The 11,104-nt window shown below is 43.0% G+C and overlaps 1 protein-coding gene across 1 annotated transcript; it reads left to right on the top strand.

Annotated features, from left to right (window-relative positions):
* The first annotated feature begins 1,965 nt into the window (after window positions 1-1,965).
* On the top strand, window positions 1,966-10,900 carry PNN (pinin, desmosome associated protein). The gene is made up of 9 exons (XM_004055108.4): window positions 1,966-3,353; window positions 4,038-4,109; window positions 4,487-4,555; window positions 5,373-5,445; window positions 5,554-5,648; window positions 5,802-5,877; window positions 7,044-7,199; window positions 7,277-7,415; window positions 8,454-10,900. Exons 1-9 carry the CDS (start codon window positions 3,241-3,243, stop codon window positions 9,824-9,826), a joined length of 2,166 nt encoding a protein of 721 aa, XP_004055156.2. The 5' UTR covers window positions 1,966-3,240; the 3' UTR covers window positions 9,827-10,900.
* The last annotated feature ends 204 nt before the right edge of the window (window positions 10,901-11,104 follow it).

The raw sequence follows: 11,104 nt of genomic DNA, 5'->3' as shown, positions 1-11,104 counted from the left end.
CAAGAAAAAGGAGTCCAAGTCCACCACACAAGTCAAAAAGTAAGTAAATGCCAATTTATCAAAGTTGACTTCTCCAACCACATGAGGCTTTTAAAGTACGTTTCTGGATAGAAAGGAAACTGTTATTTAATGAGGACCTACTAACTATTGAACACAGCATCCTACTTATCCTTCTCCATAAAGTTAAATTGCCAAGGCTCCTAGGAATAGATCCTATGGAAGCAAGGACAGTGAGTGTGTGTGTGTGTGTGTGTGTGTGTGTGTTTTGAGACAGAGTTTTGCTCTTGTTGCCCAGGCTGGAGTGCAATGGCACTATCTCAGCTCACTGCAACCCCACCTCCCGGGTTCAAGTGATTCTCCTGCCTCAGCTTCCTGAGTAGGTGGGATTACAGGCATGCACCACCACGCCCAGCTAATTTTGTATTTTTAGTAGAGATGGGGTTTCTCCATGTTGGTCAGGCTGATCTCGAACTCGTGACCTCAGGTGATCCGCCTGCCTCGGCCTCCCAAAGTGCTGGGATTACAGACTTGAGCCACTGTGCCCAGCTGTGTGTGTTTTGTTTTGTTTGAGACAGAGTCTCACTGTTGCCCAGGCCAGAGTGCAGTGGCATGATCTTGGCTCACTGCATGCAACCTCCACCTCCCGGGCTCAAGCAATTCTGCCTCAGCCTCCCAAGCAGCTGAGACTACAGGCACTTGCCACCATGCAGGACTAATTTTGTATTTTTAGTAGAGACAGGGTTTCACCATGTTGGCCAGGCTGGTCTCGAACTCCCAACCTCAAGTGATCCGCCCACCAAGACCTCCCAAAATCCTGGGATTACCGGGCCGACCATACATGCAAACATTCTTACACTTGCTGAATACGCTGTACTATTATCACACTCTCATGCCTCAGGTACTGCCTAAGGTTGTACACAGACCTGTAATAAGATCAATGAGGCTAAGTATGCTCACAATCAGAATTAAATAATTGTCAATCTTCATCCCCATTATTCATCTCTACATTTTTTTCTCCTATAGTACTTCCCGCTTTCTAACATGCTATACAATTTATTTATTTATCTAGTTAGTTTTGAGACAGAGTCTCACTGCTGCCCAGACTAGAGTGCAGTGGTGTGATGACAGCTCACTGCAGTCTCAAACTCCTGGACTCAAACAATCATCCCGCCTCAGCCTCTCCAGTACAATTTTTAAAATTTTTATTTTTAGAGACAGGATTCTTGCTATGTTGCCCAGGCTGGTCTTAACTCCTGGGCTGTAGTGATTCTCCCACCTCAGTCTCCCAAGTATCTGGGATTACAGGCACAATCCACTGGACTTGCTCAGAGATCTTTATTGTACACTGATATACCCAAGTGCCTAGAATAGCACCTGGTACATAGTGGGCCCTCAGTATTTGTTGAACTAATGAATGATCATTGCTCCTTTGGAAGCCCACAAACCCCACAGAAGCAGGAATCACAACTATCTTGTTCTAGGCTTTATTTTCAAACCCTAGCTTACTGCTGATACACAATGGAAGCTCTAAAAGATTGCTGGATTAAAGTGGTAGCTTGAGTTAATTAACACACTTGGCCCACTAATGCTTGTACAAGGAAGATAGATGCCTGGCTGAGATTATTTAAAGCATTGTTTCTGTGGGAAAGTGTTTTGTTTTTTTGTTTGTTTGGGACGGAGTCTCACTCTGTCGCACAGGCTAGAGTGCAGTGGTGCAATCTCGGCTCACTGCAACCTCCGCATCCCGGGCTCCCGAGTAGCTGGGATTACAGGCGTGCACCACCACTCCCAGCTAATTTTTGTATTTTTAGTAAAGGCGGGGTTTCACCATGTTGGCCAGGCTGGTCTCCAACTCCTGGCCTCAAGTGATCCACCTGCCTCAGCCTCCCTAAGTGCTGGGATTACGGGCGTGAGCCACTGTGCCTGGCCTGTGAAAAAATGTTTTCTGAGCTTCAATTTGTATATATATTTATAGAACAAAACTAGTTCCTACATTGGCAGTGCAGGTAGGGCAGAACCAGAAGCGGGACAACACACAGACACCACTAACAACAGGGCCGCTCCCTTAGGTCTGGTCTTAACCAGCTCTAGGCCAGGTGAAGAGGCTAGCTCAACCATGACTGCCTGTCTGTCTCGCCACTGCTTTCTTTTCTCTAGTATAGATGCTCAGCGTCTAATCAGAGACTGATTCTCAACTGGCGTGACCAAAGGACAGTTATATTATCTCCAGTCTCAATTTCCTTATCAGTAATAACAGGCATTTAATCCACACTTTCAGTTTGTGAGAAATAAGGCATGTAGACGGTTTCACAGAGGGTCGGGAACAAGATCAACCCCTAACAAACGTTAGCCATTATGATTAATGACTTTTACTAGTTGTCATTTTTGTCTTCCCTCTGCTCACTTTAACCTAATCAGGCTGGGCGTGGTGGCTCACGCCTGTAATCCCAGCACCCTGGGAGGTCGAGGCAGGCGAATCACCTGAGGTCAGGAGTTCGAGACCAGCCTGCCCAACATGGTGGAATCCGGTCTCTAATAATACAAAAATTAGCCAGGCGTGTTGGAACGCGCCTGTAGTCCCAGGTACTCAGGAGGCTGAGGCAGGAGAATCGCTTGAACCCGGGAGGAGGAGGTTGCAGTGAGCCGAGATGGTGCCACTGCACTCCAGCCTGGGCGACAGAGCGAGACTCCGTATGAAAAAAAAAAAAAAATTAACCTAATAGAGGAAAGCACGCGCCCACCCCCTCTCTGAGCATGCGCACCAACAGAATAGCCGCGCCCTTTCCTAATTAAATCATTAACCAAGGTGAGGGTAAGGAAGAAAAGGAGGCTTGGCTAAGTCCCACTCTGATGTGATCACGTTAAAACGGTGTAAGGCACATTACATCATAGGTTAAAAGGCCTAGAAAACTCCGCGCTCTCCTTGCCAGAACTGCAGACTCGCGAGCCCAAGACTCCGAGAACTCAGGGATGTGAAACCCGCCCCGACTCTGCGCTAGCAGCGGGATCCAGGCACCCGCAGCTAACTGGGGAGGGAGGTGACTGCCTGGCTGACTTTTCATTGGCTCAGAGTCACAAAGGCTGCAGGTTCTTCCCCCTTCCGGTCGCTGAGTGGTTGAGGCCGGAAGACAACGCTCATCGTCATTGGCTGAGCCCTGCTGTCAGTCCTTTCGCGCCTCGGCGGCGCGGCATAGCCCGGCGCGGCCTGTAAAGCAGTCTCAAGCCTGCCGCAGGGAGAAGATGGCGGTCGCAGTGAGAACTTTGCAGGAACAGCTGGAAAAGGCCAAAGAGAGTCTTAAGAACGTGGATGAGAATATTCGCAAGCTCACCGGGCGGGATCCGAATGACGTGAGGTAAGGGCCTAACGGGAACTCGGAACTCGGAGCTCGGAGAGGCAGCCCTCAGGTCGGGGTGAATTGGGGGCGGGGAGGGCGGCCAGCCTTAAGAAGACTGGAACCTCGAGGCCTGTTCGCGGGGCGGCGGGTAAAACCCTGTTGTCGCCGAGGTGGAGAGGCCCCAGGCCCCCACCGTAGAGCGCTGGTCTCAGGTCCCTGAGGAAGGAGAGCGAGGCCTGGGTGCGCCGGCATGGTTTCTTGGCCTGTGAGAAGACCCGGACTGCTGATTCCCGCTCTCGGCCCTGCAGGCCCGGAACTGCAGCACAAAGCCTCTTCCCGCTCCGGCGGACACCCGGCGCGATGCTGGCCCCGAGACCCTGCCGGGACGCAACACGCCGCCTTACCCCAGCCTCTTGCCCACGTGCAGCCTCCTCGGGGATGGCGGGATGGGGACCTGATCCAGGCTTGTTACTGTGTGGGGGCATCGAGGTGAATATAATTTCTGTGACACAGGTCCTGGAGAAACGAGGAAGTTAAATGAAATAGTACTTCCTGTCCTGTTTCAGACATTTAGATTTATTTGAAACTATCTTTTTGGAACTTTTGTGATTTTTCTCCTTATGATCCACATCTCTGAAAGTATTTGGGTGCGACTGTGTGTGTCTACATATGATCTTGCACTGATTTGTAAATCTTTTACAGGCCCATCCAAGCCAGATTGCTGGCCCTTTCTGGTCCTGGTGGAGGTAGAGGACGTGGTAGTTTATTACTGAGGTAAGATTTCCTTTGGACTTTACCCATGCTGAAACTACTGGTACTTTACTAAATATGTTGGTTTGAACAAAACCTGTGATAAAATCAATAACCCAGTGTTTGTCGTCTTTGTTTTGTTTAATGTTGTAATAGACTAGATTTCTGTATAAATATAGTTATCCTGAAAAACTGGAGGTTGAAGAATATATTAAGTGTACCAATTTTGAGTGAACTTAATTCTTATAAAGTAACACTATAAAAGCATTTTGGAATGAATGCCCGTTTAAGGCTACTTTAGTTGGAAAGATTTTTGAAAGTTTAACCATATTCTCTTGTCAAATGGAAATACCATTTACCTTGTATTTCAAGTGTTTTATGTTGAACATTTTAAATTTCAGGCGTGGATTCTCAGATAGTGGAGGAGGACCCCCAGCCAAACAGAGAGACCTTGAAGGGGCAGTCAGTAGGTAGGTTTAAAAAAAGATTCCTGAAGGCTTCTTTAGTTTCTGAGGTACCACACAAATATAAATATTTATTAACAATAATTCTGTTTCAGCAATATTAAAATTGAGTGGTATGCCACTCCCCGCCCCCCCCCAAGTTCTGTTGGTATTTGACTGAACAGTTGACTATCAGTTCCCTCAAAACGCAGTTCTGCACTCATGATAACCTAAGTTTTATCCAAATAAAGGTCATGTGAAGAGTAAAATTGGAAAAATTGTCAATTAGTACCATTTTTTCTGACTTGTACTTGAAAAACTTAACCAGTTTGAAATACTTAGAAAATACAGGAGAGCAGAATTGGTTTGGGCGTTAGTTCATACATTGTAGTATCCTTTCTCTGCTGGAGGAAAGAATAAAATGGGATGGAGACTTGATAGAACAAAGCTTCTGGAAACGAGTCCTAGAGGAGAGGGCATTTGCCCTTGGGTTGCAGTTACATAAATACCTCAGTGGTCATTTAAATTAATTTTTGGCCAGGCACAGTGGCTCATCCCTGTAATCCCAGCACTTTGGGAAGCCAAGACCAGCAGATCGCTTGAGCCCAGGAGTTGGAGAACAGCCTAGGTACATGGTGAAATCACATCCCTACAAAAAGTACAAAAAAGTTACCCAGGCATGCTGGCTCACGCCTGTAGTCTCAGCTGCTTGGGAGGATGAGGCAGGAGGATCTCTTGAGCCTGGGAGGTCGAGGCTGCAGTGAACCGTGGTGGCACCACTGCACTTCAGCCTGGGTGGTATAGTGAAACCCTGTCTCAAAAAAATTAATATTTTCTATGACAGGCTGGGTGGGGAGCGTCGGACCAGAAGAGAATCACGCCAGGAAAGCGACCCGGAGGATGATGATGTTAAAAAGGTATTGAGATTGAAAGAACTTAAATGAATGTAGTACCTTCACTTTACTACATTTAAAAGCACCCCACTCATATGCTAGTTAAATTACTGAGATTTTCTTTTTCTGCAGCCAGCATTGCAGTCTTCAGTTGTAGCTACCTCCAAAGAGCGCACACGTAGAGACCTTATCCAGGATCAAAATATGGATGAAAAGGGAAAGCAAAGGTATTTCCCTGGGGGAAAAAAACTCTAGTGAAATAATGCAGTTATAAGGAAAATCAAGGGATTGTTCAAGCGTCCTGTAGTATTTCTTAGAAAATGATGGGTTTGAATGAAATGGATCCTGTTGACAGTAAATTTTCTTATTCTGTTCTTTAGGAACCGGCGAATATTTGGCTTGTTGATGGGTACCCTTCAAAAATTTAAACAAGAATCCACTGTTGCTACTGAAAGGGTATTTATCCAAGTTTTGTTTTGCATCATATATTTAAGTTATCAAAGTAGTAGATTAATGTTTTTTTAAAAAAGCCTTAAAGCTCTTTTAAGACCTAACTGTAAACCTGAAACAAAGCCAACTAAAAACTTGGTTTAACTTTTTATAGAACAGCTTTACTTAAACATTGTGTTGGAATATAACAGTTGTTGATATCATAGCTAACAGCCTTGAAATTTAGATATGTGAAAAAAAAGCCTCAAGTCTCCATTTCCTGAAAGACAAATTACAGTCAGTACCAAGTGCTAAGTTCTAGTTAGTTGGTATCCTGAATTGAAAATGTGAAGCAGCCAGGTGCAGTGGCTCATGCCTGTAATCCCAGCACTTTGGGAGGCTGAGGCAGGTGGATCACCTGAGGTCAGGAGTTTTTCGAGACCAGTCTGGCCAACATAGTGAAACCCTGTCTTTACTAAAAATACAAAATTAGCCGCCTGTGGTGGCATGCGCCTGTAATCCCAGCTATTTGGGAGGCGGAGGCAAGAGAATCACTTGAACCCTGGAGGTGAGGTTGCAATGAGCCAAGATCACACTATTGCACCCCAGCCTGGGCAACAGGCGCAAAACTCCATCTCAAAAAAAGAAAAAATGTGAAGCATATGCAGATACCTTTTTTTTTTTCTTTTTCTTTTTTTTTTGTAGAGATGGGGTTTTATCATGTTGCCCAGGCTGGTCTGAGCTCAAAGCAATCCACCCACCTCAGCCTCCCAGAGTGCTGGGATGACAGGTGTGAGCCACTGTGCCCGGCCTGCAGATACCTTTACATAGTAAAAAAAAAAAAAAAAAAAAAAAAATTTTGAGATGGAGTTTGGCTCTTCTTGCCCAGGCTGGAGTGCAGTGGCGTGATCTCAGCTCACTGCAACCTCCGCCTCTGGGGTTCAAGTGATTCTCCTGCTTCGGCCTCCCAAGTAGCTGGGATTATAGGTGCGTGCAACCACGCCCTGTTAATTTTTTTGTGTTTTTAGTAGAGATGGTGTTGGCTTCTGACTTCAGATGATCTACCTGCCTCTAATGTTTCATGTAATTAGTATGTGTAATAACTTTTTATCATAATTGAACTGAAATCATATATACCTTTTCTTGTAACTATTTCAACACATAAGTATTAAAGCAGGCTACTTAACTTTTAGCAAAAGCGGCGCCAGGAAATTGAACAAAAACTTGAAGTTCAGGCAGAAGAAGAGAGAAAGCAGGTTGAAAATGAAAGGAGAGAACTGTTTGAAGAGAGGCGTGCTAAACAGACAGAACTGCGGCTTTTGGAACAGAAAGTTGAGCTTGCGCAGCTGGTGAGTGGTAATTTGGAGTTCTAAGATTGGTAATCCTTTGAGTTTACAAAAGCACTGACCTTTTACCTTTTCTTTAGCAAGAAGAATGGAATGAACATAATGCCAAAATAATTAAATATATAAGAACTAAGACAAAGCCCCATTTGTTTTATATTCCTGGAAGAATGTGTCCAGCTACCCAAAAACTAATAGAAGAGTCACAGAGAAAAATGAACGGTAAGTATGCGAAGAGGTCCATTGAATTGCTCATAGTGGGTAAGGTAATATGTTCATATGCACACGTTTGTTTTCTAAAATAATTATGATTCAGTGATTGGTTTGCTGTGTTTGCTTTTTTTTTTTTAAATAAGATATAAGATATTCTAGGCCAGGCGTGGTGGCTCACGCCTGTAATCCCAGCACTTTGGGAGGCTGAGGCAGGCGGATCATGAGGTCAGGAGATCAAGACCATCCCGGCTAACACGGTGAAACCCCGTCTCTAGTCTCTACTAAAAATACAAAAAAAATTAGCTGGGCATGGTGGTGGGCACCTGTAATTCCAGCTACTTGGCAGGCTGAGGCAGGAGAATCACTTGAACCTGGGAGGCGGAAGTTGCAGTGAGCCGAGATTGCGCCACTGAACTCCAGCCTGGGCAACAGAGCTAGACTCCATCTCAAAAAAAAAAAAGATACATTCTGAGATGCTGGTGAGTTTGTAGTATAGGAATATTTGTATCATGATGGAGTTTAATGTGAAAGTTATAGACAGTGCTTATGCATCTGTATTCCTTAAGCATTTGTGTAAAATTACTTTTTTTTTGCATGCTATTATTCTGATAAAATGCTAATAAGACAAATGTGAAAACCAACTCAGTTTCTAGATGGAAAACACATGGAAGGATAGACACTGCTAAGATGATGATTTATCTCTTTGGGATCAGAAAAATTAATATATATGATTTTATGCCAAAACTGGTTCTGTTTTACAGAAGTTTTATTTTTCATCAGACATAAAGATTGATCTGTTTTCTTCTTTATCAGTTAGAAAATGTCTAGTTCTGTCTGCCACAATTTCTAGTATGTAGATTTCCCGTGGATCTTTGCTTTTATAATTTTATGTCAGTTTGTGGTTACTTAATTGCCATAATCTTTTGTCATAACTTTACAAAAACAAATTCAGATGAAGCTTAATGACAGTTTGTGACCAGTTATAAAATTGTGGCTTTGAATTTTCTTAATCGGTAAATTTTACACGTGTAAATTTTTATTCTTTAGCTTTATTTGAAGGTAGGCGCATCGAATTTGCAGAACAAATAAATAAAATGGAGGCTAGGCCTAGAAGACAATCAATGAAGGAAAAAGAGCATCAGGTGGTGCGTAATGAAGAACAGAAGGCGGAACAAGAAGAGGGTAAGGTGGCTCAGCGAGAGGAAGAGTTGGAGGAGACAGGTAATCAGCACAATGATGTAGAAATAGAGGAAGCAGGAGAGGAAGAGGAAAAGGAAATAGCGATTGTTCATAGTGATGCAGAGAAAGAACAGGAGGAGGAAGAACAAAAACAGGAAATGGAGGTTAAGATGGAGGAGGAAACTGAGGTAAGGGAAAGTGAGAAGCAGCAGGATAGTCAGCCTGAAGAAGTTATGGATGTGCTAGAGATGGTTGAGAATGTCAAACATGTAATTGCTGACCAGGAGGTAATGGAAACTAATCGAGTTGAAAGTGTAGAACCTTCAGAAAATGAAGCTAGCAAAGAATTGGAACCAGAAATGGAATTTGAAATTGAGCCAGATAAAGAATGTAAATCCCTTTCTCCTGGGAAAGAGAATGTCAGTGCTTTAGACATGGAAAAGGAGTCTGAGGAAAAAGAAGAAAAAGAATCTGAGCCCCAACCTGAGCCTGTGGCTCAGCCTCAGCCTCAGCCTCAGCCCCAGCATCAGCCCCAGCTTCAGCTTCAATCCCAGTCCCAACCAGTACTCCAGTCCCAGCCTCCCTCTCAGCCTGAGGATTTGTCATTAGCTGTTTTACAGCCAACACCCCAAGTTACTCAGGAGCAAGGGCATTTACTACCTGAGAGGAAGGATTTTCCTGTAGAATCTGTAAAACTCACTGAGGTACCAGTAGAGCCAGTCTTGACAGTACATCCAGAGAGCAAGAGCAAAACCAAAACTAGGAGCAGAAGTAGAGGTCGAGCTAGAAATAAAACAAGCAAGAGTAGAAGTCGAAGCAGTAGCAGTAGCAGTTCTAGTAGCAGTTCAACCAGTAGCAGCAGTGGAAGTAGTTCCAGCAGTGGAAGTAGTAGCAGTCGCAGTAGTTCCAGTAGCAGCTCCAGTACAAGTGGCAGCAGCAGCAGAGATAGTAGCAGTAGCACTAGTAGTAGTAGTGAGAGTAGAAGTCGGAGTAGGGGCCGGGGACATAATAGAGATAGAAAGCACAGAAGGAGCGTGGATCGGAAGAGAAGGGATACTTCAGGACTAGAAAGAAGTCACAAATCTTCAAAAGGTGGTAGTAGTAGAGATACAAAAGGATCAAAGGATAAGAATTCCCGGTCCGACAGAAAGAGGTCTATATCAGAGAGTAGTCGATCAGGCAAAAGATCTTCAAGAAGTGAAAGAGACCGAAAATCAGACAGGAAAGACAAAAGGCGTTAATGGAAGAAGCCAGGCTTTCTTAGCCATTCTTTGCAGCAGAAGATTTCTTGATATAAAAGGATTACCTTTCCTTGTAAAGAGGATGCTGCCTTAAGAATTGCATGTTGTAAAAAATCTTTTTGGAAAATACAGACTGTTTGTTTACCAGACATTCTTGTACTTTTTGCATAATTTTGTAAGAGTTATTTATCAAAATTATGTGAGGTTCCAAAATATGTAAAAATGATAATAATAAAAAAAGATTAACATCCCTTGTCATCTTTTTTAAATATCCTATACTCTTCAGTAAGAATCTGTATATTTTAATAGGCAAATCTTTAAGTCTGTTCCCTTCTAATTCTGTATCATACATTGCTTTTGTAGAAATAAATGTGTGTTTATTTCATTATTTTTGGGATGTCCTCGTTGACACTTGTATAATATCCTCTTTATCATTTTCAGCTTTTAACACTAGATACTGCACGTGATTAGAATGTTTTTGAAGGTTTCCTCGTTTTTATTTGCCTTGGACAATTTTTAGTTGTCAGAGTCAGAGCTTTGCAGCTTTGAGGGGGAACAGTTCTCTTTAAAATCATTTGCTATTTTCTATTCTCTCTTGTTATTTTAATCTAAGCATTTTCCCCCGTTTCTCATATTTTAACCATATGTTCGGTAGATAACTAAACAGTATGATCTGGTTGGCATTTTCTTCCTGATGATGGGAGCGTCATTCTTTTGTCTTCATGGTTACTTGTGTGATATAGCATACATCTGTTAAAGAAAATCACTTCTTTCTAGGGGAGGGAGGTAGAAAAGTATCTTTTAAACTTGGTTTTTGAGTTTGTGTCTTGTCTTAACTTTGTGTTGGCTCTAACTTAAACATGCCGATATGTGTTTTCAAGAATTTTGTTTAAGGAAGTATTGTATGGAAGTCCACAAAATGAAGGAAGTTCATCTAGGTTTTAATATGTAAGCAAGATAACACACAAGTGTACCAAGTGATTATTAACTTTGTTGTTTTACAAATTTGTATGAACTTGGAGTATCTGTTGGCCATTACTATACATGTGCAAATAAATGTGGCTTAGACTTGTGTGACTGCTTAAGACTAGTACTTGTATTAACTTTCTGATGCTTTATACAAGAGAGCACTTAAATTGCAGCCTTCTTTGAGTTTAACACTGTAACTTTAGCCTTGACTTTGAATATTCATTTTGCCTTCCCTTGACAAGTAAATGGTTACAGTGAAAATGTGAAGAAGTATTTCCAGTTAGTTTTTGTGTGTATATAACTCACTTG

The sequence above is a fragment of the Gorilla gorilla genome, chromosome 15 (genome assembly GCF_029281585.2).
Source record: "Gorilla gorilla gorilla isolate KB3781 chromosome 15, NHGRI_mGorGor1-v2.1_pri, whole genome shotgun sequence".
In the NCBI taxonomy this organism is placed as follows: domain Eukaryota; kingdom Metazoa; phylum Chordata; class Mammalia; order Primates; family Hominidae; genus Gorilla; species Gorilla gorilla.
This window is presented reverse-complemented; position numbering and strand designations above follow the sequence as displayed.